Source organism: Aspergillus candidus (assembly GCF_002847045.1).
Source record: "Aspergillus candidus strain CBS 102.13 unplaced genomic scaffold BDW47scaffold_13, whole genome shotgun sequence".
Taxonomy (NCBI): domain Eukaryota; kingdom Fungi; phylum Ascomycota; class Eurotiomycetes; order Eurotiales; family Aspergillaceae; genus Aspergillus; species Aspergillus candidus.
In genome coordinates, this window is record NW_020194018.1 from 80,067 (window position 1) to 107,857 (window position 27,791).

Here is a 27,791-nt window from a genome sequence, read left to right on the forward strand (position 1 = left end):
CTATCCGAATTCCGTTGGTGGGAGGGGAACGATCTGCATGTTGTTCTTCAGGAAATGATATGAACCGGGGGGAGGACGAACCATGGAATGAGTGGCTGCCAATCCATCCGAAAGAGCCTAGAATGACGAACTAAATCGCGTGGTCGAAGTTTACGACCCACTATCCCCTCAACCACGCCATAATTTGGATGGCTTGCCGACCAAAGTATTTATCGCTAACTAATTTTAACGAGATGAATAATATCTCTCCCGTCAATGGACCATGGATTACGGCAACTTGATAGATATTAATAGGTATGTATGTAAGTAGTAGTATATACAAATTAGGCATATTTCTGGACCATCTCCAACACAGCCTGGTTAACTTCAGCCGGATTGGTCGCGTTCAGATAATGAGCTCCCCCCTCGACCATCCGCAACGACGCCTCCACCGACCCGCTCAGCAACTGAATCTGCTCCGCCGGCACCGTTGTGCCAAACGGCGTGTCCTCCGACCCCTGCAGCCAGTACACGGGGCACTTGACGTCGCGCAGGCGCATCAGCAGCCCGTCGCGCTCCAGGAGACAGTTCACTGCCATGCGCACCTTCTTGCGGCCCTCATCTCCGCGGTACACCTCCTTCAGCGTCTTGGTCCAGAATTCACCCGTCTCGGCGGGAGAGTTGGCGCCGAACCCGATGCCGCTCACCATGCCGCACCACACGTCGTCGATGAGGAAGTCGGGCGTCGCCGTCGCCGACGACCACTTGTCGTGGAAGGGCGCCAGCAGCGGCGCGGGGTCCCAGCATCCCTTGCTGCGGGAGTCGGGCGACTCGCAGTCCATGGACGTACCCAGGGGAATGACACCTTGGATCTGGAAGAGGTCAGTACTTAGATAATGGGAGAGACAGAAGGGAAATAAAATACCCGCTCGGGCGCCAACAGGGCCATCCGCATCACAACCCAACCGCCTTGGCTGGTCCCCAGCGTAAACGCCTTCTTGATGTTCAGGGCGTCGAGGACCTGCAGCGCCATGATGGCCGAGTCCCAGTAGGTGAAGTGTTCCGTGGCGCAGCTGGTGGCGCCGTGGCCCAGCGGCTCGATGGCCAGCAGGTTGACGGCGGCGATGAGCTCGGCGCTCTCGAATTGCGGGCGGTAGAGCGCGGTGGTCATGCACATAGAGTTGATGAGTACGCAGGTCGGCTTGGAGGGGTCATATTGACCGTTGGAGAGGGTGTAGCCGGCGTCGATGCCGCCCAGATGGGGGACGCGGATGGTTTGAGTGGCTGCCATGTTTCTTGACGTAGTAATAAGTCTTCTGCAAGGACACTAGGAGAATAGTTGATACTCCTGGATTATGGCAGTCGGGCAGCGGTCGTTTTTGTATGTCCTCCTAATCGTGAAGACAATCGTCCTTTTTGGCAGCTCCGAAGATGGAGCAAACTAACGGTCGGGGGTTGATCCTTTTTCTGGTGCAGATCGTCGCTGAAATTGATAATTTGACAGGATTATTAACCTTTGCGACCGTTTTTCTCAACGGTTCGGCAGGTCGGCTGCCAACCATCTGCCTGCCCCTATCCGGATTTTTCCTAATTCATCATAGAATGGTAGAAAATGGCCCCACTCGGTACATCCATCTACTTCCTTGGTTGGAACGCAAACCCGGGCTCCAGGCTCAATCTCGCCTGCCTGTGTGGGACTGGCCGACCATTTGAATATTTGACGTGCGTCTCATTTCGTGTCGGATGTACTCCCCGCAGGGTTGAATGGATTAAACCGACTGAGATGGCCGTTCTAAAGGGTTCTAGGGTTCTATGGTTCTATACGGTTCTGGAGTTGAATCCCGTAGATCGAGTTGCAAGATCTTGAGCGTAAATTCCCATCCTTTGGCAGATTTCTGTAATTGTAGGTGGAACATTACCTTCTAGGACGCAGGAATTGGCCCATCGATGTGTTGCATGAGGATCCAAGTTCGCATTCTTCTCCTCGCGATGTTTTAAACGTGGAAGCCGTGTTTGCGATCGGCTTGCTTGTGGGCTGGAAGCTGATGTCAAGTCTCCAAGTTGAACTCCATTTCAACGGCTTCACTTTGTTAGGTCTCTTCCTAGAATGATGTCAGGCTTGTCCTTCAAGACAGGCAACCAGTCACGATATCTTGATAGAGAGCGGGGTCCTGGTGGATCTCAATTTCATCAAGAAAAATGATGGCAAAATAAAGGAGTAATTGAATTGGAGGAGGACATTTCTGCCTGAGGAACATGGCGGTGGCTGGAATGTCACCTGATCTTGACCATTCCATTTATTTGAATGTCTTCAATCTCTTCACTCTTCTCAATCTTACTCAGTACATGATATGTCTATATTAGGTTCGTCGAACAGTCTCGCCGTTGAGCAAAGTGGGTACATAGTCACACCGCCAATCAACATCCGCCGAACCAGGTCAGCCCATATTATGTGTCAATTGATTCGATTCCTCGAGTGTGGGTCTTTCCATGCGTCTTGAAGTACACCGTACCGTGGAGTACATGGATATTGGAAATTGCACTGCTAAGCTGACTGTTCTCTTGCCGCTGGATTGTCAACGAGCCCGACTGCGCTGGTCGAATTTTCTACCTCCCAACTGTTATTCAAGCCTCCGGGGCAAACGGGGAGGACCGAGGGTCCGGTTCCTCTGCATACAGTGTGACGCGTGTGTATCCAATGCGGGTTGGTTGTACAACGATTGGGGTGGAATCGGAGGCTCAACTCGATGTACTCCAAGATGTTGCTCATGAGGTGGGCCATCTCTTTCAGTTTCGGTAGATGGTCTGTTTTACCGGGTCTTTCATACTGGATTCTAGTGATCAGAATACTTGCTGATTGATAATGGGACTGATTGAAATGTGTATCAAATTTTGTGTCAGATCTTGCGTGCAGGAAGAATGATGACGAGAATATTAGATTCAACATGAACTCAGATCTGACCCTGTTGATAAAACAATCACACTCCAGATAGCTACCATGACATGTTATCCCTACCCACTGCCTCTGTTGAGCCTCTGGTCAGCTCACGAACAAGACACGTTCACTGCATCCGGATAGATCGACGCTGTGTTACCAATGAAACAAGCGCATCTCGTAGAATTGACAAAGAAACAGGATTCCTGCATCACGCTGTGAATGCCAGCTGCCAGCAACGTGACCAGCACTTCTTCCACTACTTCTCCCATCGTCGACATTCTTCTCCTCCACTCCGCACCCACCAGACACAATGTTCTCTCTCGCCTCCCTCATCGGTCTCGCCGCCCTCCTCAATTTCCTCTACGGCCTCTACACCACCGTCAAACATGCTCGGAATTCCTTCCGCTGGCACTGTGGCTCCCTCCCGGACTATCCTAGCGACTTCCTAGGCTGGAACACTCTCAAAGAACTCCAAGCAGCAGACAAAGCACGCAGGCTGCCCGTTCTGTTCGTTGACCGCTTCTCTCTCATGAAGACTCGTGAGAACCGTCGCGTCCATACCTACCTCACCCGCCAGGCCCTGCGCGATGTCATCATCACCTGCGATCCAAAGAACATACAGGCAATGCTAGCCATCCAATTCAACGATTTTGAGCTGGGAAGCTCGCGCCGAATCTCCCTCCACCCTCTCCTCGGGAATGGAATCGTACGTCCCTCCCCTGGTATACACAATAAACGCTAACCTATATCAAGTTCACCACTGACGGCGAACACTGGTCCCGCTCGCGGGCTCTCCTCCGCCCCCAATTCACCCGCGATCAAATCAGCGATCTAGATCTAGAAGAGCGCCATGTGCAACACGCCTTCCGCGCCATGCCCGTCGACCCCACCACCGGTTGGACATCCGCCGTCGACATCCAAACCCTCTTCTTCCGACTGACCATGGACTCAGCCACCGAGTTCCTCTTCGGCGAGAGCGTCAACAGCCAATCCGCCGCGCTAGACACCAACCAGCCAGACTCCTTCTCCGCCAACTTCGACCGAGGCCAGCAACTCGCGGGCCAGCGCGCGCGCCTCGACAAGCTCCACTGGCTCGCCAACACTAAGGAAAGCCGACACGTCAATGCAGACGTCCACGCCTACGTCGACCGGTTTGTCCGCGCCGCGCTGGACTACCACCAACAGTCCCAAAGCAAACCAGACAGTCCAGCCCCGACCAAACAGCACGGCGTCTTCCTCCAGCAACTAGCGGCCGCAACGCAAGACCCTATGGAGCTCCGCTCACAACTCCTCAACGTCCTCCTCGCAGGCCGAGACACAACCGCCTCGCTCCTCAGCTGGAGCCTACTCCTCCTAGCCCGCCACAGCGACGTCTTCACCAAACTCCGCACCGCCATTCTCGCGGCCTTCGGCCCCGACGGCCCAAACACCACCCCGATAAGCTCCATCGCCCCCATAACCTTCACCTCCCTCAAAGACTGCCGCTACCTGCAAGCCTTCCTCAACGAGGTCCTCCGCTTGTATCCCATCGTCTCGAACAACCGCCGCACCGCCGTCCGCGACACCACTCTTCCGCGCGGCGGCGGGCCAGACGGCTCCCGCCCTGTCTACATCCGCGCCGGCCAGCAAGTCCTGTACAGCGTGTTTGCGATGCACCGTCGTGTGGACCTGTGGGGTGAAGATGCGGACGTCCTTCGTCCCGAGCGTTGGATGGAACACTCCCCCGGGCACCGGGTAGGGTGGGAGTATCTGCCGTTCAATGGAGGCCCGCGCATCTGCATCGGGCAGCAGTTTGCGCTCACGGAGGCGGGGTATGTGCTTGTGAGGCTGCTGCAGCGGTTTGGGGCGGTTGAGGATGTGTTTCCGGAGAGGGAGGTCAATTATGCGTTGAACTTGACGATCGCGCCGGGGGAGAATGTCACTGTGCGGATGAAGGCTGCTTAGGCTTACTGGGTTGACGATGGCCGTGAGCTACACTTGATAAGTTGACTGCTTTTTTTTTGTAAAAAAAAAAAAAATCGCTGAGCAGACGCATTAAATAAGGGTTACTTATTTTCGAACGACGGTGATAGGTGTGCATAGCAGACTTACGTAGTGTACTGATCAGGTGGTCGCAGTATGCACAGATGATCTACATGTAGGGTGGAGAGTAGTAGTGTCATGCGGACGTAGATCAAACATATAGCGCCACATATAGTCACTGACGTCGATGGCATGTACTCCAATAATACTTTTCCCCTTCAACGAATAGGGGAATATCAATTCGCCACATACATAGACACTTAAGTGTGTTGTAAACGACAGAAACAAAGACAGCATATATCATATAGTCATACGTAGTTTACTCGTAGATAAACAAAACCAACCCACAAACCATCCCCTAACTATTAATACCTCCTACTCACCAACCTACTACCTCTCTACCTAGGTGGGTAAATAACTCGCAGTACTGCAGAGTAGGTAGGTAGATCAAAGACCAAACTAGCAGCAAATCTCACAGCACTCGAAACAGGCCAGACCGGCGCAGCTAAACGTCATTAATCAGCATCTCATTCATTCTCTCGCCTTCCTTCCAAGGGAGGATGGGTCGTAGACACCACAGTAATGTAGACAGTAAGACAAGAATAACAAAACAAGAAGAAAAGAGAGAGAAACTCACAGCCCACAGCAGATACCACCGGCGCCACCACCGCGGAGACTCAAGTTCATCTGTTCGTTGGAGCGCTGTATTTCTTAGTATCATCCATCCATATATCACACTTTCCTTTCTCTTGCATCCATAACACACACACACACACACACATATATATATATGTATATATTGTATGCAATATACCAGCCTCATACAGCAGAATATAAAAACAGGCAGACAGATAAGAAAAGAATAACCAACCGGCTGCTCCACTACCAGACCCTCCTTCACGGGAGCACTCGGGCTCGTCGGCTGCTGCTGCACTGTCACGGTGCGGGGATCCCAAAGCGGTTCTTGGTATTGGGGTTGAGTGTTTTCGTCTTTGGGGGGGTTGGAGAAGAGGTTGAACATTTTAGAAGTGGGTAGGTGGGATTTTGGGGTGATGGGTTGGATGGGTGGGTTGTGGATCGTGCTTATAGGGATGGGGGGGAAGAGAGTTGGAGAGGGATGGAAGAGAGAGTGAGATGAAATGGAGTAAGGGAGAGAAAAGAAAGAGAGAGAGACAGAAAGAGGGGTAAGGCTGAGGTGAGTGCGAATAAAGAAGGATGTGGTTATATTATATTATATTATCTTATATTATAGCGCAGTATATTAACTAGTTATGTCTAAGTTTAGTATATTATATCATCCTGGACTGTATTTGTTTGTAACTGTATGTATGTATGTTAGACATCTCTATTTACCGATAATATCTATACTATCAATGGTTAATATCTACAGAATAGGGAGTTAAATCTTCCGCCTCACCAGCCCCCTCAGAAAATCAAAACTGTTACTGTCACTCTGCAACTGCCACACCCGCCCCGTTCCCCGATCCTCCCATCCCAGCTCCTCCGCCAGCAACAACCCGTAGTCCCGCGAAATGCCCTTGATGCGCGCCCGCGCCCCGCCCGCCTCCTCCACCGTCACCACCTGGTTCGTATGCAGCCAGTCCGCGTAGTACATCGCCTCGAACCCGCGGTCGAACCCCGTCCGCAGAAACCGGGTGTACAGCTCCTCGAAGGTCGTCACCACGCGCGCCAGCAGCCGCTCCAGCGTGATGGGCGCCGCCGTCGGCCCCACGAACCGCGCTGCCAGCGCGCTTAGCGACGTCGTTGGCGCCGCGTTCGTCGCGTTGATCCCGATCCCCACGACCGAGATGTACTCGCGCCCTGAGAAGTGCGAGTTCACTAGGATCCCGCAGATCTTGGCGTACTGGTTGGTGGCTGTCGCGTCGGGGTCCTGCGCGTACACGTCGTTCGGCCACTTGAGCTTCACTGGCATGGCTTCGTAGCCCTTGTCGTAGGACTTGATCCCCTGCACCACTGCCATTGCGGCAAGGTACTGGATGAAGATCACGGGCGCCGACTGCAGCTTGTCGATCGGGTGGTGTACCACCGTTGAGAACATGAGCGCTCCCGCCGGCGACACCCACACGTTGGACCCGCGTCCGCGGCCGGCGACCTGCGTCGTGGCCGTCGCGGTCGTCCCGTTGGGGAGCTGCCGCAGCAGCTTGGGGTTCTTCTCCAGGATGGTGTTGGTGCTGGTGATCACCTCCCCGTACATCAGATGCGACCCGAACTCGCTCGCCCCCTCGCGCGACCGCGCCTGAAACTCTCGCAGATTCGCGTAGTACGCGTGGTGGTTGAACGACGGGGTCGTCTTGGACCCCGGCACGTCGTCGTGCACGATCAGCCGCTTCTCAACCGTGCGGTAATCGACGATCCCCTCCTGCTGGCCCGGCAGGGTGTCGCTCAGCCCGTCCATGCTCCACGCGCCCGGCTTCTCGATGCGGAACGTGTCGTTCTCGTCTTTGAGGTACTCTTGCGGCCCGTCCGCCGTCACAGCTTCCCGCAGCGACGCTAGGAGCGGAGCCGTGTCAGCCGGATCCCGGGCAGACAGGTGCAGGGAGGAGAGGGACGGTACGGTGGTGGTGGACTGCGACGCCTGCAGCCCCAGCTTGACCAGACAGGCCTTGAGGAAGTCCGTGCGCGCCTTGTCGTCCGCTGCTACGGCGTCAATGAGTTTCCCATACTCGGCGCCGCCGGCCTTGCGGTCGAGGTTCACGGCCGCGAATCTACACCGTTAGCTGTATTGCCCTCATAGTAATCACAGGGTACAGGGTATGATAAACGTACTCGGGGTGTGGACCCGTCAGGATAGCGGCCCCGTCGCCCACCCGACAGTAGACCACGGCAGCGCCGTCTTCGCCCGCGTCCACGTTTAGCTCCTCGGCGTAACGAGCCAGGACCTCAACTCCCTTATCGGCATATCGCCCCGCGTCGACAAAGACACTGCCCCCATTGTAGTACGAGCGAAAGCCCTCCGGAACAACCACCTGTTCCGGACTGAGCGCCCCACGGGCGACCGACAGCTGCGCGGCACGAGCACCCGCCTCGCTGTTATAGGCAAAGCCCTCGAAAGCACCCCCGCGACAGGTCCCCGGGAAGAACGCGAGCTCGCGATCGCCGATGACCTGTAGTGTCTTGTCGCCGACTTCGAACTCGCAGTGGCGGGCGCCGTAATAGCCGCCGGCGCAGAACCCGAGGTAAGCGCCTCCGCGACGCACGTACTGTTCAATGCGACGGTTGCCGGCGCCGTTGAGGGCGCGACAGTATCCGAGATCTGCACCGCCGGGGAAGACCAGCAGGGCGCAGGAGGGGGACCAGGGCTGGTGGAGGAGCTGGTCGGCTGTGACGGGGATGACGGCGTAGTGGGGGGCTAGAAGGCGGCGGAGGGAATAGAGGCAGTGTCGGACGGATTCGACGGTGGTTCCATTTCCTAATGTATCTGTTAATTAATCGGATTGTGTTATTGTAGGGATCAATTATACCGGTGTAGACCAGGACGTTAAACCTGGAGGGAGCCATGGTGGGGAGATGAGGAATGAAGGCGGAGTCCGAGATAAATGACTCCGCAGGTCAATCTGGGCCGATCGTCTCACCTCATACATCCACCGGTGTCAATCCCAACTACTCAACATGTCTCCCAACAAACGGCCAGAGCAACCCCCTGTGGACGATGATGAGCCAGATGACTGGTATGTCCTGACTTACTCTTTTTTGCAATTGGAAACTGACGAAATGTAGGGATAAGCGCATCTTCAGCACGGGCTGTGCTGCTGAGCAGGACCGCATGAACGACTGTTACTATGTTAAGAAGGACTGGCGGAGTTGCAAGAACGAGGTATCTATACCCTACTCTACTCAATCCCCACTCCCTATAAGATCCATCTGATCTGTGTGATCCATATGGTCCATTGGTCGATTGAAGCTAATGAATCAGATGGAGGCATTCCGCCAGTGCTGGAAGCGCCAGGGCAATGACAAACGGACAGACATGAAGGACGCATGATGCTGTACACTACTGTACACTACTGTATTTCTAGCTACACAATATATCCATCCACTCTTAGTTGATAGTACTCTGGTTGGGATAATAATCACGTGACACCATCACGAACGTCATCTCCGCGTCCTCAAACGGCGAAGGATTCTCCAACACACGCGTCCACACACCAACCAGCATGTCTCTCCGCCCGGTTCCTCGCGCCCTGCGCGCCTCTCTTCAGACTATCCGACCCAGCATCTCCATCCAGCAGACCCGCTTCATCACACGAACACCCCCAACACCACAATTCAACCCGACAGGCGCCTCACCTCCGAACCCAACAACCACCCCCAACAGAGCCACTCCTCCCACCACTCCTACCCCCTCCAATGGCTACCGCAATACGAATAATACGAACAGCGCAAGCAGTAAAAACAACAACAACAACATTGAAACCCCCATAAAACGCACCGAAAACATCTCCAAAACCGGCCTCTCTGACCAGCCCCTCGAGCTCGACGACCCAACGGCAGATCGCATCGACTGGACGCGCTCTTTCCACGGCCTCTCGGCAGCGCCCTTCCCCAAAGAAGCAGCAGACATCCTCCTCACAGAGGTTAACCCCGAAGAAGTCGAGATCAAGCCCGACGGCATCGTCTACCTCCCCGAGATCAAGTACCGGCGGATCTTGAACCGCGCGTTCGGTCCCGGCGGGTGGGGGCTTGTCCCGCGCAGTGAGAGTATCGTGACGCCGAAGACGGTGACGAGGGAGTATGCGCTTGTTTGTAATGGGCGGTGGGTTTCCCCCTTCTTTTACCTTTTCCCTCCCCTTCTGTTTGCTTGATAGAGTTTTGTTTCCCATGAAAAGCGAACTAATATATAAAAAAAAAAACAGCCTCGTCAGCGTAGCCAGAGGCGAACAAGACTACTTTTCTCCCGACGGCATCCCCACCGCCACAGAAGGCTGCCGATCCAACGCCCTCGTCCGCTGCTGCAAGGATCTCGGCATCGCCAGCGAACTGTGGGACCCGCGCTGGATCCGCCGCTACCGCGCGCAGTACACGCGCGAGGTCTTCGTCGAGCATATCGTTAATAAGCGCAAGTCGAAGATTTGGATCCGCAAGGATGATCCGGTTTCTTATCCTTGGAAGGAGAGCAAGTGATTGTCTTCCTTGGTTTGATTTGATTTGATTATGTGATGGAGTGGGATTGATAGGAAATGGATGAGTGAATGGTTTTCGATGTATGATAGGTAAATGCATGCTGGATTTGTTTGTTGATTTGACTTGTATTATAGAAATACTGGGAATAAAGTACTCTCCTAACAACAAAAACCAAAAGATATCAAACTAGACCGAAGCCATTAGATAAGAAAAAAAAAAAAAAGATCAAGAGGATCAAGAAGAAAGAGAAAGAAACAAAAAGACTGCGCTATCCCAACTCCATCCCATACTCATTACAATATAAATTTACTAATTCCACCGTCGAAACGCCCCCGGCATCTCGTGCGCCTGTCTGGCTGAGGCCGACCGCGGCGGGATCGACTCCGGCTGCCGCTCCTCCTCGAACGAGTCCACGTTCTCTCCGGGTCGCTCGGACGGCAGCTCCGAGGGCGGCGGCTGCTGCTGCTGCTGCTGCGTGGTTAAGTATGGGTTTTCAGGGTAAGACGTCACCGCCTGTCCCGGGGCGGAGGAGGGCCCTGGAGCCTCGTAGTGCTGGTGGTAGGGGTCCGTCGGGGGAGGCGGGTACTGGTTGGATGCCCGTCGAGGGGGCGTGGGGTGGGAGAGGATGGGCACCCCGCCTGTGGCGGTGGGGAACGGCGTCCATGGTCCTTGTTGAGCTGGGGATGGGGTCCGCGCCAGAGACACGTAGTTCGCGCTGGCGGCTGCCGCGGGGTCATGCCCTGGGGACGCCGCCGGGGTCTGGTAATTGTCGACGTCGCCGCCGGCGACAGAGCGCGATCGTCGCGGGTCGGGGTAAGTGGCGCCGCTGCGTAGACTGATGGATGGGGTGGAGCCTGCACCACGGCGGTGCAGGGAGCCTGTAGACCGTGCGACGTCGAAGCCAGTCGAGCGGGACTCGTCATCGGCTAGGTCCGTGTGGAGGCGACGCACTCCTTCGCTGGCGCCGGCGGCGCGCGCCGCGGCACTGGTATCTTTCGAGGAGGCGTCATCGGACTTGTCGTCGGATGGGGAAGGGCTGTCGCAGCCAGCGTCGTCGGCTGCTACGGGTCCGCGAATGTGAATCTTGCGCACTGTGGCAATGAGCGCGCACATGAACTTGGAGCGGCGGGAGGCCCGCACGGCGTCGTTGGCCCAATTGGACTTGTGGCAGATGGAGACACTAAGTTCCAGTTTGTCCATGTCTCCGACGCCGGTCACGTCTACGGTGAGTTCGGGCTGGAAGTCGCGGCAGTTATCCTTGTCGCGCACGAACCGCTCCATCTCGTCGCGGAGCATCTGGATGTTTGAGAAGGTGGTATCAAAGTGGACCGGCACGGTGAGCGTCTCGTGCATGGCGTTAGAGCGCGTGAAGTTGTCGATCCACAACGTGTTGAGCACCGCGTTGGGCACCTGGGTCAGTCGGTGGTCGGTCACACACCGGAAGACACTGAACAGAAGCGAGATACGGTCCACCACATACGGCTTGCTGTCGATCTCCACGCGGTCGCCAATGTCGAAGGGGTGCTTGACGAAGAGAAAGATGCACGAGCCAAGCACCTCTTGAGCGGTGGTCGAGAAGACAAAGCTGAGGGACAGCAGGGAGGTGGCACCCGCAGCGATGACGGTGCCAAATCCACTGGTGACAAACGACACGAACACGAGCACGCCGACGATGAAGGCCACCGACATCAGCAGGTTGTCTAGCACGTGGATGGCCTGGTCAACGTCGTGCATGCTGTGGTTCAACGACTTGCGCTGGCGTCCGATCTCGGCAACTGCCATGACCATCTCGTCCAAGCTGATGTCCCCGTTGGTGTCCTGGTCTAGCATGTGGAAGCATTCGTCCGCGTCGGTCTCTTTGCCCGCCCCGAGAACTTCCGAGATGTCGTCGGGGAACAAGGCCTCGCGGCCCTCGATGACGAACGACATCCAGATGCGCCGCGCCAGGGCTTCGGAGGAGCGTCGACGCTCAAGCGCCTGCGTGACTATCGAATGGGCCGCCGTCGGGTTGAACACCTCCTTCCCAGTAATCTCGTGTGCCACGTCCCCGAAGGCTGCAGTCACCTTGTTGCCAAAGCGCCCCACATTGTGTCCCACCTCGCGAATGAGCCTCAGCGGCGCGGAAGAGCTGGATCGGAGATGACCCGGTCCTTTATTCGCTGGGGACCCTAGCAGGGAGTCCGAGATGGCAGCATCATCATCGCGGAACTCGCGACAGTACATGGGGAACATGGTGCGCGATGCGTCGTACAGCATCCCGACTAACTGGATCTTGCGCTTAGATTCTTGAATCTTGCGGTCGAACTGCTTGCGGTGGTAGCTGATGGAGATCAACTGCACCACAGCCTTTTCGGCCAAGAAGATCAAGCTACAGACGAAGAGAGCGAAAAGGATGTTCTTGATAGACTTCTCCCACCCCTTCACTCCTTTGTCGCCTTGGGACTTCTTCTCGGGATTCAGCGCCATGATCTAACCCTCGTTAGCCCAACTCGTCCATTGACATGCTCAACTCGACACATACCGGGAAGAACGTGACCAGCGAGACTGCCGCCCACAACACGGTGGCCAGCGGCGTCTCCAGATTGCGCAAGATCAGTGCATATTTGCGCGTGCCGGAGCTGACAATCCCACTGAGAAACTGGAAGACATAAGGCAGCCCGCGGGCCGCCAATTTCGATATCCACAGACTGACCCAGACGATCTCGAACCAGAAGAAGAACCAGGGCAGGGAAACACCTCCTATGGCGGCATGCGGCGCGACAGTGGCCCCCACGATGATTGGAATGGCGAGCAAGATCGCCAGCGGCAGGATATAGAGTAAATATCGAGTGACCAGGGAGAAGTTCAGCACGGCCTGGTAGATGCGACCCATGCGTGTGACGGTGCCGTCTGCCGGATCTTCCAATGCAGCTCCCGTCGCTCCGGTGATGCGCCGGCGGCCGCCTGCGACACCGGGCATCGCTGCGTCCGACACCAGTCCGGTCTTTTCGTTGGCGACGCTACGGCCGGGCGTGTCCTCCGCCCCGGGCGGTTGGTAGCCCATGGGCTGTCCCGGCGGCGACCTCGGTGTTCTCACGCTGGGATTTCGCGCACCTGTCTGGCCCCGGCTGCCGACATTGCTCAATGGAATATCAATCATCACATCATTTGGATTGCCCATCTTGTTGTTGTCTTACTATGCGACGCGATATGCATATAACGGTGTATTAACGAGTGTTCGGCATGCGCGTCAATGGAATAAACAAGGGCACGCTGCCCTAAACTGGTGGGATAGATTCAGCACGGAGCAATCTGTGCGAACGTAATGTCAAACTTCGATAGTGGTGGAGCGACCGTGTGGGTCAATTAGCAGTGCAGATCAACTCGGAAAAGCACGGTGGAACTGTAGAGACAGACAGTGACAATGAAGCCCGTGATGACGATTCGGAATCGATCAGGGATTGTAATTGTCAAAACAAATGAAATCGGAAACGACCGTTGTGTGGGAGAAGAGTGGAAGCGAGTAGAGTAGGAAGTGAAAGAGAGAGGAAAACAGAGAGAGAAAGAAAAGAACAGGGAATGTTCGTGAAACCAGCAGGGAAAAAAGAGACGATTGCCTGAGGCCTGCTCGGCAGGGGAATTAGCTGGATTTGTTTCATCGCCCGCCACAAAACCACAACATCATTCATACCTCATTCCCCCCCAATGGCTCCTCCATCCTTGTTGTCCTCCTACGTCCGCTCGTTACTAGGGCCTACTAGGAATGCCACGAGGCATACCAAAATACGACATTCCATCGGGCATTCCACCCCTGTTCTCTAACAACACCGTCAACTGAGAGGGATCAGTATCAGCATGGTCCGTGGGTTCTGTTCCTGCAGGATTGTCTGGGGTCCTGAACTTTCGATTGAGCCTTTTTGACGGGATCGTGGTTTGAGATTAAGGACAGGATCGATGCATGGGCCAATCGGTTATGTCCGAGGGTTTGACACGAGCGTTGGCCCCGTTGGAGCTTCGTGATCAATCAGATCGGGTTCTCGTGCCAAGTCTTGCGATCAGCCCCACTGTCATTTCCAGATGAACCATGTCGGTCGGACTGGGCACTGGATGGATGCGGGAAGAGGGATTGTTTCAGGTAGTCCATTCTTGGATTGTCTTGCTGGTGGGAGGGGTGGAGAGCACTAATTGTCTTTCTATACTCAAAACAGGGAGAGTACCAGGCAGCTATGCTATATATACTATATACTATTTTAAAACGCACCTCAGCCACACTTCTTGAAACATGGATTCAATGACCCAGCGGGATCCGTGCCTTCCCAGACACTATCCACACAATGCGCCCTAAGCCATCGCGGAGACAGATCAACTCCGAGCACAGCATCTCAGCCGCACTTCTTCCCCCGGCGGATGCGCCGATTTCGAATCCCGATTCGCCTTTGGGACACGATCCATCGGACGACCCAGTTGGTCGCACAGCATCAGATCAAAGGTAGCCACAAAGGATGCAACAACGACAGCCACCTCAATCTTAGCCAGCTACACATGACAGGTTAGCTAATCCATCCAACAGCCAGCCACCAGCCGTTTTAGACCACTTACCCTCATTCCCACTACAGCAAACAGAACCAATTAACACGCTACCGATCCAGTTGAAACAGTAAGCACAGGAAAGGAACCATAGACTCACAGCACGCATGCCGTCCCGCGCCCCATCCCAAAAAAGCCAACGGCGCGCCCTTATCCTCCGCCCGGCCCGGCGAAAACCGCGCCGGATCCCATGTCCCATGGTCGGAATAAACCGCCGGATTGGCGTGGGCTTCTCCAAGAATATAAAACTGTGTTCCGGCTCAGCTGCCGTGTCTATAAACCAAAAGAAGAAGGGGATCGGCCTACTGCGTAGGCCCCACCGGGGATCACCTCCCCCGTCTCTCCGATGGGAATCTCTCTGTCGCTGCAGTTCCGGCGGTACGTGGTCGCTGTAAGGTGCATGCGGATGCACTCGCGCAGACATAGTTCGAGGACGGGTAAGTCAGACTCCCATGTTTCGAGGGGGATGCGCTGGAGGATGTGGAGCGGTGTTTCTTGTGGGGATGAGCGATAGCGACTGAGTACAGCGTCGAGCTCCGTGCGGACTTGCGTCATCCAGTGTGCATTGCGCGAGAGATAAACGAGAAGCCAGGCGGCCATGAGGGGCGTGTTGATTTGAGCGGCGAACAGCGTGGCCATGAGGTACTGTCAAGTCGAACTATTAGAACAACAAGAAACAAAGACGTAAAAGAAGGACAAACCCACAGTAATTACCTCCCCCGTCGACAGCCCCTTCTCCATCAGAACTCTCAACACCCCATCCACGACCCCCTCCGACTCCCGTACAGCATCTCCCAAATACCCAGCCAACTCCCGAATAGCAGTCACCCGCCGCCGATACCCCGGCGTCCGCAACCAAGGCACAAGCACCCTCCCAGCACTCGTCGAACCCTCAATCTTCCGCAGAAGAGCAGGGCCCAAAACAGCCAGCAACGGCGAGCCAGCACGCAAGTCATCAAAACCCGCCGCGCTCATGGTAAACTGAAACACGAGCCGATCCGCGACGTCGAATGGATCCACAAGGCTACTCGTTCCACAATGCGCGGCTACAGCATCTGCTGCGAATGCTAGCATCGATGACAGACTGCGCCGGATGTTCTCCGTGCGCATGGTGCGCATGATATGCGCGTTGATCTGGTATCCTTGCCAGCCGGTGGAGGGCTCGATCTGGGAGGGGTCGACTGTGGGAAAGAAGACGGTGAAGCTGTTGTTATTGCCGTCATTTTATATAATCTTTCCAGTATACTGGGTGTGTTCCTGATGCTGGAGTAGAGCAAAGAATGCTAGAGTGCAGCGGAACCACTGGGGAAGGGAAAGGGGGGAAGTACTCACCCCTCAACCATTTCCATCTCTCTGCGGTGAAAGAACGCTTCTCTACCTGCTGATCTGGACAATCCGATGAGGTGATGCGGCCCCACAGAGTGGCTGAAGTTGCCGGTGGACGAGGCCGCCACGCCCTCGTTGTAGAAGCCGTGGCGGTTGTTGAAGAAGCGCCACGTGCTGAGGAAAGAAGGGTAGTAGTACCCTGTGGTGAGTGGTTTGGGAGTGCTGCGGTCGTCGCGGGAGCGAGACGGTGGTCGATGGGCAATGGTGATGATGTACGCGAGGGCTGTCACGAGGAGGGCGATAATGCTGCGGGTGGACCATTCTGGGCTTTGGGCTAGTACTCTGGTGAGTGCCTCCATGGTGGTATCTACTATCATCTGCTTGTTGTGCTGGGTGCTGTATGTATGGTTGGTGTATGTCGCTTCCACGGATGGTGCGAACTGTGTGGCTGTGGTAAGAGGATATCATGGATGAGGAAGGAAGTTATTAGCGAGGTGGTGATTGAGGGCTTCAAAAGGGTGGACGTCTGGACCATTGTAATGCTGTTTTCGCCTTTGTTGAGTCCTGTTCTGTTTTGTCTATATCCTTAGTTCCAGATGCGAGGAGATGTTGAATCCAGTGGTGTGGGTGGAGATGGTGATTGGAGCCCGCTTATTAGGGTTTGGGAGCTTCTTTGTTTGGAGAACCAGTGGTGAATGCTGAGGCTCTTGGCGTTTGGAAAGGGACAATATTAAGCATTTTGGGGGGTTGGTATTGTTGACTTTACTTTGCTTGATGAGCCAATGATGAGGGCTGATGCAAATGTGTGTAGTTATTGCCATGGGGCAAGTGCGTCATGGTGGATCAAACTAGATAAATGTCTCACGGCAAATAGTACGTAAATAAATTTTTTTTAAAAGAAAATATATCTTGGTTTCATTGTTTATTGGCTCGCAGGTCGCATTCTCTCCGGGAGAAAAAAATTGGGTAGTATTGGAGTAAGTCCTCCCATGGTCCAACAGTCGAGGTCTCGTATTGCGATAGGTGTTGATGAGCGTCTTCAACAACCCAATCAAGTGCTTTAGACACACATGGAGTACTCAGGGCTCTGCTCGATGCACTTCATCGAGCCGACACACTGCGTAGGGCCATCCCAGTTGGCTCCTCCACACTGCTGGAGAGGTCTGGCCTTGTTGGGCTCGGCCGTGCCGGTGGGTGCAGGAGCGGTGGCGGGAGGAGCAACGATAGGCGTGGCGGTAGTAGAGTCCGTGGGAGCAGACGTGGGAGCAGACGTGGGAGCAGACGTGGGAGTAGACGTGGGAGTAGATGTGAGAGCAGACGTGGGAGCAGACGTGGGAGTAGACGTGGGAGTAGACGTGGGAGCAGACGTGGAAGCAGACGTAGGAGCAGACGTGGGAGCAGACGTGGGAGCAGACGTGAAAGCCTCAGGAGCGAACTCACGCTTCACATCCGCGCCCGACGCCGCCGCAGAGCCGTCCACGAAGTACTTCTTCAGGATAGGCAGGTAGGCATCAGACGCCTTGCCCTCCTTGGGCTCCAGGTTGTACATGTAGTCGCCCCACCACGGGCCGGCAGCCCACCACTCGGCGCCCATCCAGACATCGCTGTTCGTCGCCATGTGGTCCAGCAGGCCCTCGACGGCAGTCTCGCACTGCTCGTTCACGCCGCCAGCAAATTCGCCGAGGAAGCCCTTCTTGTTGTTGTCCTTCAACCACTGCGTCGCGGTCTGCATGCGCTCCTTGCCGATCGTGGAGCTGACGCAGGTCTCCGACGTGCCGGAGCCGTCGGTGTCCAGGTACTGGTGCATCTCGTAGACGATCTTGTCCTGGGGATCGCTGAGCTTCTTCAGGTTGTCGTTGTTGTCGGCCCACTTCCACGCCCCAGTGTACTGGTTGCCCTCGACGAAGATATACTGGGTCTTGGCGCCAGCGGCGCGGATGCCGTCGATGGCGGCTTGGTTGAGGTTCAGTACGAGGGACTGATCCATGTCGTGGTATTCATTGTCTGGAAAATCATTAGTTGGGTAAGCGCTTTAGGGAAGCTTGACGCGTACTGGTGTCGAAGATGACCTTCTCGTTGGAAGAGAATTCACCCGCAACGGTCTTCCAGAAGGATTGGAAGTCGGCTGTCGACGAGATGATATTGCCGGAGCTGAATGCGTTAGCAGTTGCTTTCAGGTGTATATGGGAGACATACTATCGGCCGTAGTTGTGCGGGTCGAGAACCGCATAGGCACCGCTATCCGTGATGGACTGGATGATTTCCTTCAGGTGCTTCAGGTACGTGGCATCCAAGCTGCCAGACATGTCGTTCGGGACGAGTCGCTCCATGAGGAACGGCACCCGAAAGATGTTCATGCCTTCGTTACGCAGGGCCTGGATCTTCGAAATGTCGGGGAAAGTATAGTCGGTTCCCGGAGTGCCAGGGATGTTAGACTCGCCAAATTCGGCGCCAGACTCGTTAACACCGACCCCTGGACTGTTAGTATTCATTACTGTCAGGGGGGAAAGCATACATACAAGTGAATCCGGTATCACGCTTCTTCATCTCCCTCCGGGGGTAGGCATGCACCAGGCCAGCGGCGCTGGCGGCCATGATCAAGGCACCGAATCTCATCGTAAAAGATCGTTAAAAAGAGTGTATTGAAGGTGAGTGAAGAACGAGTGGCTGAGAAGAGAATGTGCAGAATGAAAGGCAAGAACCGGTCTTGATGTCGAGAAACTTCCAAACAACGACACAGTAGCAGGATCGGTGCCTTTATGGGGTTGGGCATAATTTATTCATGATCAGCGATGTAATTTCACTGGAGATCTAGGCCAGATCCTGAGACAGACAGGTCGTTTTGGTCCCACATCAGCCCACCCGTTGAATATATCAATCAACGCTGGGTCATGGAGATCTTTTTCTCATCTTGACATCAATCTTTCCTGCCGGGGTTGATAAACTGGAGTCAAGGTGTTGGTGTTAGGCCTATTCCCTCTATAATAGAGTATAATTCACGATAGGACCGCCAAATAGATCGAAGCTTTCGGATAGAATACAAACCTGGTCGGGCATGGCGATCCTGTCTGTTGAAACGGCAAGATAGGACCCATGAGGATGGAACGTGGTTATGAATGTTCAACATGAAACACGATGCCGTCTCGGAGATTTGTTGACGGGTGGAGCATCCGGGTATTAATTGCCGAGCATCGGCCATCCAGACACAAATAGATTGTGCCTCTCGGGACAAAACTCGCTCAAACATGGGACAATGTATTGAGTGGTGCCCCAATTCTGGGTATAACGGGGTATTTTGGGGTAAATGATTGGCAACTTGATCGGGTGTACCAAGCTTTTCATATTCTACCACCCGTGTCAATAATCAAATTTAGCACCTGTCACGGACCGGGTGCTACAACAACGGCAGTGTCCACGGCTTATGGTCGCTCCTTCCACAGACCAAAGTGCCAAAAATAGCTGTTGCTAGCGGTATGTTGGTGTCTCTGTTATGGAAAGAGCCTGTTCTATCATTGTACCTCATTCCTCCATATCAGACGATTCGCTCGATACATCAAACGGGTCAAACGACTCATCGAACATCACTTGCCATTCGGATTTTGTCACTGGCGGGTCGCAATATTCCAGTGTCAAGCCGTACGGCTCGAATTCTTCGTGTAGACAGTCCATGCGGTTCCAAGGATATTCTTGTGGCTCGGCACTTTCCATATCCGGGGAGAATTCGATGCGGATCTTCCTCAGAGCTGACTTCCGCGCAACAGCTTCTTTCATGAGATTCCGCAGCCAGGATTCCTCCTGATCACCAAATTCGTGCCACTCAAGACGATTTACGTTATCCTCTTCAAACAACCATGTAAAACTGTGGAGTTTGGGCCCCAGAAGCAGGTCTGCATGATCTGGAGACCATTCGAGATACGGTCGAGCAAGGTCCCCTTGCGGTGACCCCATCATCCGCCTCGCGAGCAGAAGTGTCTCAAGATTCGGAAAGCGGGCAGCATTGAACAAAGTCCCTACGCCTCTGGCGGAAAAGGAACCTATCTCTATCTTTTTGAGCGTGTCCCGGTGGCCTGATAACCACGAACAGAGCATGGGCAAATCGGCGCCGTATATGTGCGATTGCTGCAGGGAGAAGCAGACTAGCTCTTTGGGCCATTGAATTAGTTGGGCGATCGTGTCCGAAGATGCCCGGGTATCGACGAGGTCCAGTGTGTTGAAGGGCGCTGTTTGGTAGTCCTATCTCGTGTCAACGCTATGCCAACATCGCGGGGACAAACCATCCATAGGTTACAGGGGATTGGTTACCTTGGATTCCACACCTGTCGCACCACTTTCGATTTCTCCGGCTTTCACCACCCGTAGTACCTTAAGCGATGTTAAAGGGGCATGTTTCACAACGTCTCGAAGGTTCATTCTACAAAACAACCCCTGGATCTGGAAGTATGCCAGCTCCGGCATATGTTGACCGGCCGACCGGATCAAATTCCACGCCAGACTATTATGCAAATCATCAGCTAGCGGGACTAACCCAGAAAACTGGCCGGGTCTCAAGTCAACGGCGAATTTCAAGGTGTGTAGTCGAGTCATCCATGCAAATAAGTCACCCCAATGCTGGTATTTTTCTTTATTGATGAGACTAAACCATTCAAGCTGAATATCCAACCGTCGACACAGCGGTCTCAGTGCTGGATTTTCTCGCATTGTTCTATGGAACAGCATGAAGCTCTCCCCAGAAGTGATCATCGGACCGAGCCCGAACACAATGGTACGGTACATGATAGGAAGCACCAGGCGGTGGAAACGCCGACATACAAAGACCAGCTTTCTAGTAGATGAGTATAGACGAATCTCGTTGTCAAAATCTACTCGGGGGCTCTTCAGGGATGCGAAGTCAAGGATTATCGCAAGGATCTCATCTGGGAGGTTGAAGATAGGAGACACCATGGCTGTGGATTAGTGACGGATTGCGCTGAAACTTATAGATTATAGGAATAGGTCTCAACGTAGAGTGCGAGGATGAGCAAGTTGAGAAATTATGATGTTGAAGTCGTTCAAAACAGATTGGAGGTCGGTTGTTTATTCGTTCGGCTGAAGTATGGAGAAGAAACCACGTGGGGCGACCAATCAGCAGGTAATCTCGTCTACTAGACTCATCACTTCTCAGTAGGGATTCATAGTAATATATAGATGGCAATATAAAATCGGAAACACTCCAAGGAATAGATTGGTATAGAAACGACTAAACATGACATCCCCAAAGCTTTAAAAGGTTACAACATCAAGATAGAATCAAAAAGAAACCTGCAAATCCGCACGACAAAATGACATTTAACCGATTTTACCCACTGGCTCCGTACCACTTAGACAACTCCAAACAGGAAACCCAAACACTAAAACATACCACCTTGAAAGAATCTTAAAATACACGATCAGTACTATCGTCCAAAGCCTCGACAATAGAGGAGAAAGAGATCTAAATATCACTACCCAGCCCCCACCCACAGTACGGACAGAACTGCAACCCAGCAGGCGAAACTGTCGACCAAGCATTCATACACCTCCCACACGCCTGTGACACATACTGTGGAAGCGGGCGCGGCGGACCCAGATACAGACGCCGGAGGATATCAACCGCGAGAGTAGGTTGCGAGTCCAGGAAGTCCTTAAACTCGGCGTTGGCGATAAGGGCGGACATCCTCACGCAGGCTTCGTCAAGGAAGATGCGCTGTATGTTGCGGTTAGATACCGAGACCTCTTCCGCCAGAAAAGCGTCTCTGAACCCGGCGATGAACTCGGGGAGGGTACACACGGGGAGGTTGAGGGGGATGGATTGCTCGGCGCGGTAGGCGAGGTCCCAGATTTCGAAACTCTCGGCGAGACGGGCGACCTCTGAGAAGTGCGTGATTGGCGTGTCGGGGAGGATGATTGACGTTAAAGGATTGTATATGTAGCGGATAAGGATCTCCACTGCGGAGGGGGTTTCGTCCCTCATGTCGAGCGTCTGGTGGCTAGTTAGTATAGGTTCGGATATGATTTTTGGTTTTTACACCATATGTGGGAGCCTTACAGCCGGGTAATCAATGAGAAGACGAGAAAATGTCTCGTTTTGAGAGAGGACATGCTGGTGGACGTAAAGATCACCCGCGGCAGTGTGAACGATCAAGTTGGGGGGCGGTCCTTCATGGCAATATGATCTGTTTTCTGTTAGCTTCGTGTATATATTGATTTTTCCTTTCTTATCTTTCGATTGTCTACAACACAATGATAGGGTTATCACTTACCCTCCCGTGCTGTTCTCAAATCCACTGCTCTCGTCACCAACGGCCCCAGTCATAGACTGGACGCCAAACCCGAGCTGACTCTCAACTTCAGAACTCAATGTCTCGCTCTCGTCTGAGACATCGCCGTCTGTCAATATGACAGATGACTCTGCCCCATTTGTGAGTCCTGCATTGGCGAGGAGGACGGGGCTGGGAGGGGGAGTCAGTTGCCCATCCTCGTTCACGAAGACGGCACTGGGGTTTCCCCATGGAATGTTGGGAGCGTCAGACATTGCAATGTGATTATAAATGTTGTAATGGGGGTTAAAGATGATCTTATTCAGAATGATGGTGGTGTATATGGTGAAGGAGATGAGTTGACGAGAGTCATGATTCTAGCGAGAAAGTGGGAATCCCCCGTCTTGGGGGGTAGAAGGCTCCATCAGGCTGGGCCTGGCCTGGTGACTTGAGAAATCCGTCATTTTGAAGTCTAACTGTGTATATTGACGGCATCCATCGTCTTGATGATGGCATGATAGAGTCTGCCTTGATGGGAATATTTCCGCATGAAGAGGATGAGCTCATTCAGAACGCAATAGAAGACGAACGATCCCCCATGACCATGAAGATATAATGACACTAGTGTTTGTAAGTAACATTGACAAATACTACAGGTTATCTCAAGAATGAAGATTTCAAGACATATCACTCTTTCACCAGAAGTCCACACACAGCCTACAGTGAAGACAGAAATAGCCCTAACTCCACTACCCCAGATTCCCCAAAGTATAAACCCCAGCCATAATGCCAACCACCCCTCCAATATCAACAAGAAATCAAAATACTAGTGCAGATCACATCGTAACATATCCTTTTCTCCAAAGTCAATAAAACAGAAAGAAGAAAGAAGGGGGGGCAAAAAACCAATGACGATCCACATAAACTCGTTCCTTGACATCAACGGCGCGCGATTAATCCCAACCAGCCAACCTGCGTCCACCGCCCCTTCCCTGCGTCCAGGTTCATCCTCAATCTGCGAGCGATTATCTTAGCGAATTGCATCTGCTGGTCGAGTTCATCACTTACGTTTGCTGAACCAGTCGGACTGCTCCCCCTTTTTTACCTGGACCCGCTGCAATCCTGGCTGTCGCTGGAGGACAGCCCCCTTCTGATGATTACCGACTGACTACGCGATGTGCGACGACACCCCCAGCATGAGCGATTTGTAAATGCGATGCAGCCACTGCTTGGGCGGATCGTGCTCTCGTCTATGCCGATGATATAAGGATTAAGAAGGACTCGCTACGGGTCGTTTCTTTGGTCTTTTGTTCAGTTTTCTTTTTCTTTTGTATCGGGTCGTTTGACGAGGTTGAATCGCTCACTGTCGGGACAAAAATGCTACAGCCACCCTCCGACAAATCCCCCCTACGGATACATCACCACTACATCTATATCTGCGCCTGGGCCTTCGTCGGTTCGATCATTCTCTATCTCCCCGGGAAGCTCACCTACGTCGATGCCCTGCTGCTCGCGACCGGCGCGGCCACGCAGAGCGGGCTGACGCCCGTCGCGCTTGACCGTCTGCACACCGTCCAGCAGGTGACGCTGTGGTTCATCACCATGGTCACCAACATCATCTTCGTGCACTCGCTGCTCGTGCTGATCCGCCTGTACTGGTTCCGAAAACGCTTCCGCAACGCCATTCGCGACGCCAAGTCCGTCTGTCGCACCCACCGGCGGCGTCAGAACGAACACCTAGCGGAGGTGCAGACGGTGACGCCGACTAGTCCTGGCTGGGGGCCTTCGAGGTACAGCAGCGAGAGCACACCGACCCGGCGGCCATCGACGGATGGAGAGGAAGGACGGGCGTCCAGCCCACATATCAGCTTTGATCGCGGGTTGAGACCGCTACGACCGCCACACTGGCGTCGGTCGTACTCGAGCTCGTTCTCGCGGACCACCACGGACTATGGGACTGAAGGATTGGGCGAGCGTGACGGCACCTTTATGCCCCTGCTGCCGTCGCTGACGTGGCAGCAGTCGATTGCCAGCTACTCGGACTGGGACGAGACGCAGAAGGAGGAGCTGGGTGGGATTGAATATCGGGCGTTGAAGACGCTGATGGTGATTTTGGTTTGTTATTTTGTGGCTCTGCATGCGCTGGGCGCAGTGCTGTGTGCGGCGTGGGTCTCGCTGGATGCGCGACATGGGCGACTGCTGGAGGATATGGGGATCAGCCGGTCGTGGTGGGCGGTGTTCACGGCGGGGTCGGCGTTCAATGATTTGGGGTTCACTCTGACGTCGGATTCCATGGAGTCGTTTCGCACCGCGCCGTTGCCGCTGCTCGTGATGACGTTTCTCATTGTGGCGGGGAATACGGGGTTTCCGTGCTTCCTGCGCTTGATCATCTGGGTGCTCAGTAAGGTGACCGGGTATGGGACAGCGTTGGACGAGGAGCTGCAGTTTCTGCTCGAGCACCCACGACGGTGCTTCACGCTGCTGTTTCCGCGCGGAGAGACGTGGAGACTGGTGGGAGTCCTCCTGGCGCTCAACGCCTTCGACCTGCTTGTCTTTTATACCTTGCAGATTGTGAGTATCCACAAGTTGGATGAGAAGCCAGCCCACACTGACACGCCGACCAGACTCCCCAGAAAATCACACCTGTGGAGTCCGGGATGCGTATCATCAACGGACTCTTCCAGATCGCATCCACCCGCACCGCCGGGTTCAGCATCACATCCCTCCGACTCCTCCACCCAGCAGTGCAAGTCTCCTTCGTAATCATGATGTACATCTCCGCCTTCCCGATCGCAATATCCATGCGCAAAACAAACATCTACGAAGAAAAATCCCTCGGCATCTACGAAGACGACGAAGACAACATAGACTGGGTTACAGGGCGCCCAGTAGCGCCCCCAAACAGCTGGACCGCCCACATCCAGCACCAGCTCGGTTTCGACCTCTGGTACGTGATGCTCGGATTCTTCCTGATCGCGCTGGCAGAAGGCGCACACATGCAGCGGCGCCACGGGCCCGACGCAGCCTTCTCCCTCTTCCCGGTACTCTTCGAGATCGTCTCCGCCTACGGCACTGTCGGATTAAGCCTGGGGTATCCGCGCAGCGAGACGAGCCTGTGCGGGCAGTTTTCGGCCGCCGGAAAGCTAGTTATCATTGCGATGCAGCTTCGCGGGAGACATCGGGGTCTGCCGCATGCGATTGACCATGCTATTCTCTTGCCGTGTGATGCGCAGCCGATGGGCGGGGATGGCGAGTGGTGGTGGAAGAGGTGGTTGAAGAGGAGGTCGAGTTTGGGGAGTGTGGTTGGTGCGAGGCGGGAGGAGGGGACTGCTGGGGAAGTGGAGAGATTACTTTAGTCGTTGTATAGTAATCTATAATGAGCCTCATTTCACAAGGTTAAATATCCTATGGCCAATCTATACCTACCACCAGGCATATAAATTAGCATAAATCCACAAGTAAGTAAAAACATTCCAGTAAGCACGGGGCACTAGGTAGATATCAGATAGTATAAAAAAGTATAAACCACCACCTTGAACCACTAAACCCCGCCCGTCGAACATATCTCCGAATTAGGAAAAACATCCAAGACATTCAAAAGGTAGATAACTAGCTAAAGGCTCTAATCCATCCGGTGGAGACAAACCATCCGATACTCCGATTCTCCGGTGAGAGGCGAAAATTTTGATAGTGATACCCGTATCGGCATATCCACTTATCTATTATCCAGTATCCACGGGTATGAGTGGGTAAGGTGCCGTGCCGGCCCGTGGCAGAATTTTTTTTTTTTTTTTTCCTTTTTTTTTTTTTTTTTATTAACAGGAATTGGATGAGTATAAAACTGAAGGTAAGACTAAATTCTATGTATCTACTCTACACGGTGAAATATAGTATAGGTCTTATTTGGAATCAAATCAAGAAGTAAAGTCGGAGATTTGAAGATGAAAGGATTTAGAAAGAACATGACCAATCATTAAATTGAAATAATGAAGAAGTAGATGAATGCATAGTGTATATCGACAGAGCCTCAGGCTTAAACCTCAAACCTCAAACATCAAGCACAAGCACAGGGAGTCGGATAAATCGGTAGACCGGTTAGGTAGAAAGAAGACTCCACCAGCCGAGGCTCGTGATATTGTCCGGCAGCATAGACAGAGAATCCACTCTTCTTCAGCTGGTAATGCTGGAAGATCACGGAACAGGAGTTGGCTGACAGGTGAAAACCAGTGGGAGCTAGAAGATTCTGACCCAGGGGACACTGACGGACTCACTGACTCACAGAGTGGGGACAGCACTAACTACAGCAACCTCCGAGTCGGCGATTTGGATGCCGTGCCCGATCGGATTATGGATCAAAGTTGTGCTTTGGTGAGTCACATTTGGTTTAGTTATGTTTGTGTGTATAATTCCGGTGGGCCGTGTGTATAATGAGAGAGAATAATTATGTACATAGATATGGGTTGATTATGCTATACATAATCAGTAATCAGTGATAGTGATCGTTGGTCACAGCTCCATATTGTTCATTCCTTGTTGGAATAATATAAATCCCAGCTAGACACAATCTCAACAAGAATCCCTCTCTTGCATCATCACAATATCATTGTCCTTGTCCAAGATCCGCCCCAAGAGACCCGGTTTGAAGGGGTGGCTCACGTGGCTGGATGACGTCAGGACTTGAACACCCTCAGAATGAGGCCATGCCAAGACCATCCAGCAGCCGAGGCACTCCCTTATGCACAACTGGACATCCAGTCATCCACCCACTCGGCGTGACACTTCTAGAATGACCGTTCGTCGCGTGGTGGGGCCTCTTGGCTGGCTGTCTTGGAAAGAATGTCGGACAAGACCGTCTCGGATATGTGAGATGGGCTGCTTATATGCATATATCCATCTCTATCTAATCCATCTATCTCCACGGATGGTCACAAGCCACAAGGGCCCAGGGCGGTGCTCCATTGTGGGGATCATCGGGAATGATGATCTATTCCTATTGTGGAATTGTATTTGCCTATGTGGGATTGTGCTGTAGTTATACTTCATGAAAAGAGATGTAATCGATCTGCCTGGGTGTAGGACTTCGTATTGCGTACTCTGGAAACGTTATTTTGCTCCCCGCCACTCGTAGATCTGCTTGGCAGACACTGCAGGATTGTGGACAGTAAGATTCATAAACGCCACGTCGGCTGGGCGGTGAAAAGATCTCATCATTTAGTCCCAACTTGGGTCTGTCAGTCCCGCAAGGAGGCAGACGCCAAGATTGGATTATTATTTATTATTTATTAAATGTAGGGTGTATAGTGTTTGTGGAGGGAGTACTTCGGCCTCTTCTAGAGCCGCAACGCGTTGCCCCGCCGTTGGTAGATGGCTCGGTCCCCGTGCGTTGAGGCGTGCTGGCTGCGGATTACGTGGGCGCCTGTCGTCTTCTCTTCCTTTTCCTCTTCATTTGCGATGCGGTCTGCGGGGTCAGGCTGAAACATTCGGTCTTTGTGGCTGATGGGCTTTGCTGTCTAGTTCTACATTTCTGTTAGGGGGTCAGGGGG

At 53.6% G+C, this 27,791-nt stretch overlaps 13 protein-coding genes across 13 annotated transcripts; 4 read left to right on the forward strand and 9 right to left on the reverse strand.

Annotated features, from left to right (window-relative positions):
• Positions 1–323: 323 nt before the first annotated feature.
• Positions 324–1,485, reverse strand: BDW47DRAFT_130874 (alpha/beta fold hydrolase; the record flags this gene model as incomplete). Its single annotated transcript, XM_024817191.1, has 2 exons — positions 905–1,485; positions 324–851 (listed from the first exon to the last, which is right to left on the reverse strand). The coding sequence occupies exons 1-2, from the start codon at positions 1,268–1,270 to the stop codon at positions 324–326; spliced, it is 894 nt and encodes a 297-aa protein (XP_024673445.1). The 5' UTR covers positions 1,271–1,485.
• Positions 1,486–2,337: 852 nt separating this feature from the next.
• Positions 2,338–2,944, reverse strand: BDW47DRAFT_103048 (uncharacterized protein). The gene has a single exon (XM_024811983.1). The coding sequence runs from the start codon at positions 2,924–2,926 to the stop codon at positions 2,525–2,527; it is 402 nt and encodes a 133-aa protein (XP_024673446.1). The 5' UTR covers positions 2,927–2,944; the 3' UTR covers positions 2,338–2,524.
• A 133-nt stretch (positions 2,945–3,077) lies between these two features.
• On the forward strand, positions 3,078–4,992 carry BDW47DRAFT_12689 (cytochrome P450). Its single transcript, XM_024816632.1, has 2 exons — positions 3,078–3,623; positions 3,671–4,992. The coding sequence occupies exons 1-2, from the start codon at positions 3,228–3,230 to the stop codon at positions 4,859–4,861; spliced, it is 1,587 nt and encodes a 528-aa protein (XP_024673447.1). The 5' UTR covers positions 3,078–3,227; the 3' UTR covers positions 4,862–4,992.
• Positions 4,993–5,572: 580 nt separating this feature from the next.
• Positions 5,573–5,960, reverse strand: BDW47DRAFT_124433 (uncharacterized protein; the record flags this gene model as incomplete). The annotated part of the gene is made up of 2 exons (XM_024816253.1): positions 5,573–5,641; positions 5,811–5,960. 2 exons carry the CDS (start codon positions 5,958–5,960, stop codon positions 5,573–5,575), a joined length of 219 nt encoding a protein of 72 aa, XP_024673448.1.
• A 378-nt stretch (positions 5,961–6,338) lies between these two features.
• BDW47DRAFT_130876 (biotin--[acetyl-CoA-carboxylase] ligase BPL1) lies at positions 6,339–8,490 on the reverse strand (the record flags this gene model as incomplete). The annotated part of the gene is made up of 3 exons (XM_024817192.1): positions 8,422–8,490; positions 7,727–8,369; positions 6,339–7,665 (listed from the first exon to the last, which is right to left on the reverse strand). Exons 1-3 carry the CDS (start codon positions 8,456–8,458, stop codon positions 6,339–6,341), a joined length of 2,007 nt encoding a protein of 668 aa, XP_024673449.1. The 5' UTR covers positions 8,459–8,490.
• A 72-nt stretch (positions 8,491–8,562) lies between these two features.
• BDW47DRAFT_103053 (uncharacterized protein) lies at positions 8,563–9,110 on the forward strand. The gene is made up of 3 exons (XM_024811984.1): positions 8,563–8,628; positions 8,678–8,774; positions 8,874–9,110. Exons 1-3 carry the CDS (start codon positions 8,570–8,572, stop codon positions 8,940–8,942), a joined length of 225 nt encoding a protein of 74 aa, XP_024673450.1. The 5' UTR covers positions 8,563–8,569; the 3' UTR covers positions 8,943–9,110.
• Positions 8,921–10,095, forward strand: BDW47DRAFT_12727 (putative mitochondrial genome maintenance protein Mgm101). Its single transcript, XM_024816688.1, has 2 exons — positions 8,921–9,713; positions 9,814–10,095. Exons 1-2 carry the CDS (start codon positions 9,115–9,117, stop codon positions 10,079–10,081), a joined length of 867 nt encoding a protein of 288 aa, XP_024673451.1. The 5' UTR covers positions 8,921–9,114; the 3' UTR covers positions 10,082–10,095.
• A 251-nt stretch (positions 10,096–10,346) lies between these two features.
• On the reverse strand, positions 10,347–13,333 carry BDW47DRAFT_12738 (serine/threonine protein kinase). Its single transcript, XM_024816704.1, has 2 exons — positions 12,603–13,333; positions 10,347–12,550 (listed from the first exon to the last, which is right to left on the reverse strand). Exons 1-2 carry the CDS (start codon positions 13,239–13,241, stop codon positions 10,391–10,393), a joined length of 2,799 nt encoding a protein of 932 aa, XP_024673452.1. The 5' UTR covers positions 13,242–13,333; the 3' UTR covers positions 10,347–10,390.
• BDW47DRAFT_12737 (uncharacterized protein) lies at positions 13,334–13,931 on the reverse strand. Its single transcript, XM_024816702.1, has 2 exons — positions 13,752–13,931; positions 13,334–13,684 (listed from the first exon to the last, which is right to left on the reverse strand). The coding sequence occupies exons 1-2, from the start codon at positions 13,776–13,778 to the stop codon at positions 13,427–13,429; spliced, it is 285 nt and encodes a 94-aa protein (XP_024673453.1). The 5' UTR covers positions 13,779–13,931; the 3' UTR covers positions 13,334–13,426.
• Positions 13,932–14,422: 491 nt separating this feature from the next.
• Positions 14,423–16,332, reverse strand: BDW47DRAFT_116524 (cytochrome P450; the record flags this gene model as incomplete). The annotated part of the gene is made up of 5 exons (XM_024814945.1): positions 14,423–14,596; positions 14,737–14,895; positions 14,954–15,292; positions 15,434–15,851; positions 15,980–16,332. The coding sequence occupies 5 exons, from the start codon at positions 16,330–16,332 to the stop codon at positions 14,423–14,425; spliced, it is 1,443 nt and encodes a 480-aa protein (XP_024673454.1).
• A 691-nt stretch (positions 16,333–17,023) lies between these two features.
• Positions 17,024–18,589, reverse strand: egl3 (putative extracellular endoglucanase/cellulase; the record flags this gene model as incomplete). Its single annotated transcript, XM_024817193.1, has 4 exons — positions 17,024–17,977; positions 18,027–18,124; positions 18,170–18,446; positions 18,493–18,589. The coding sequence occupies 4 exons, from the start codon at positions 18,587–18,589 to the stop codon at positions 17,034–17,036; spliced, it is 1,416 nt and encodes a 471-aa protein (XP_024673455.1). The 3' UTR covers positions 17,024–17,033.
• Positions 18,590–19,492: 903 nt separating this feature from the next.
• On the reverse strand, positions 19,493–22,523 carry BDW47DRAFT_124440 (uncharacterized protein; the record flags this gene model as incomplete). The annotated part of the gene is made up of 5 exons (XM_024816254.1): positions 19,493–20,206; positions 20,276–20,465; positions 21,553–21,971; positions 22,038–22,164; positions 22,252–22,523. The coding sequence occupies 5 exons, from the start codon at positions 22,521–22,523 to the stop codon at positions 19,493–19,495; spliced, it is 1,722 nt and encodes a 573-aa protein (XP_024673456.1).
• Positions 22,524–23,252: 729 nt separating this feature from the next.
• BDW47DRAFT_103066 (potassium transporter) lies at positions 23,253–25,703 on the forward strand. Its single transcript, XM_024811985.1, has 2 exons — positions 23,253–24,819; positions 24,873–25,703. Exons 1-2 carry the CDS (start codon positions 23,626–23,628, stop codon positions 25,602–25,604), a joined length of 1,926 nt encoding a protein of 641 aa, XP_024673457.1. The 5' UTR covers positions 23,253–23,625; the 3' UTR covers positions 25,605–25,703.
• The last annotated feature ends 2,088 nt before the right edge of the window (positions 25,704–27,791 follow it).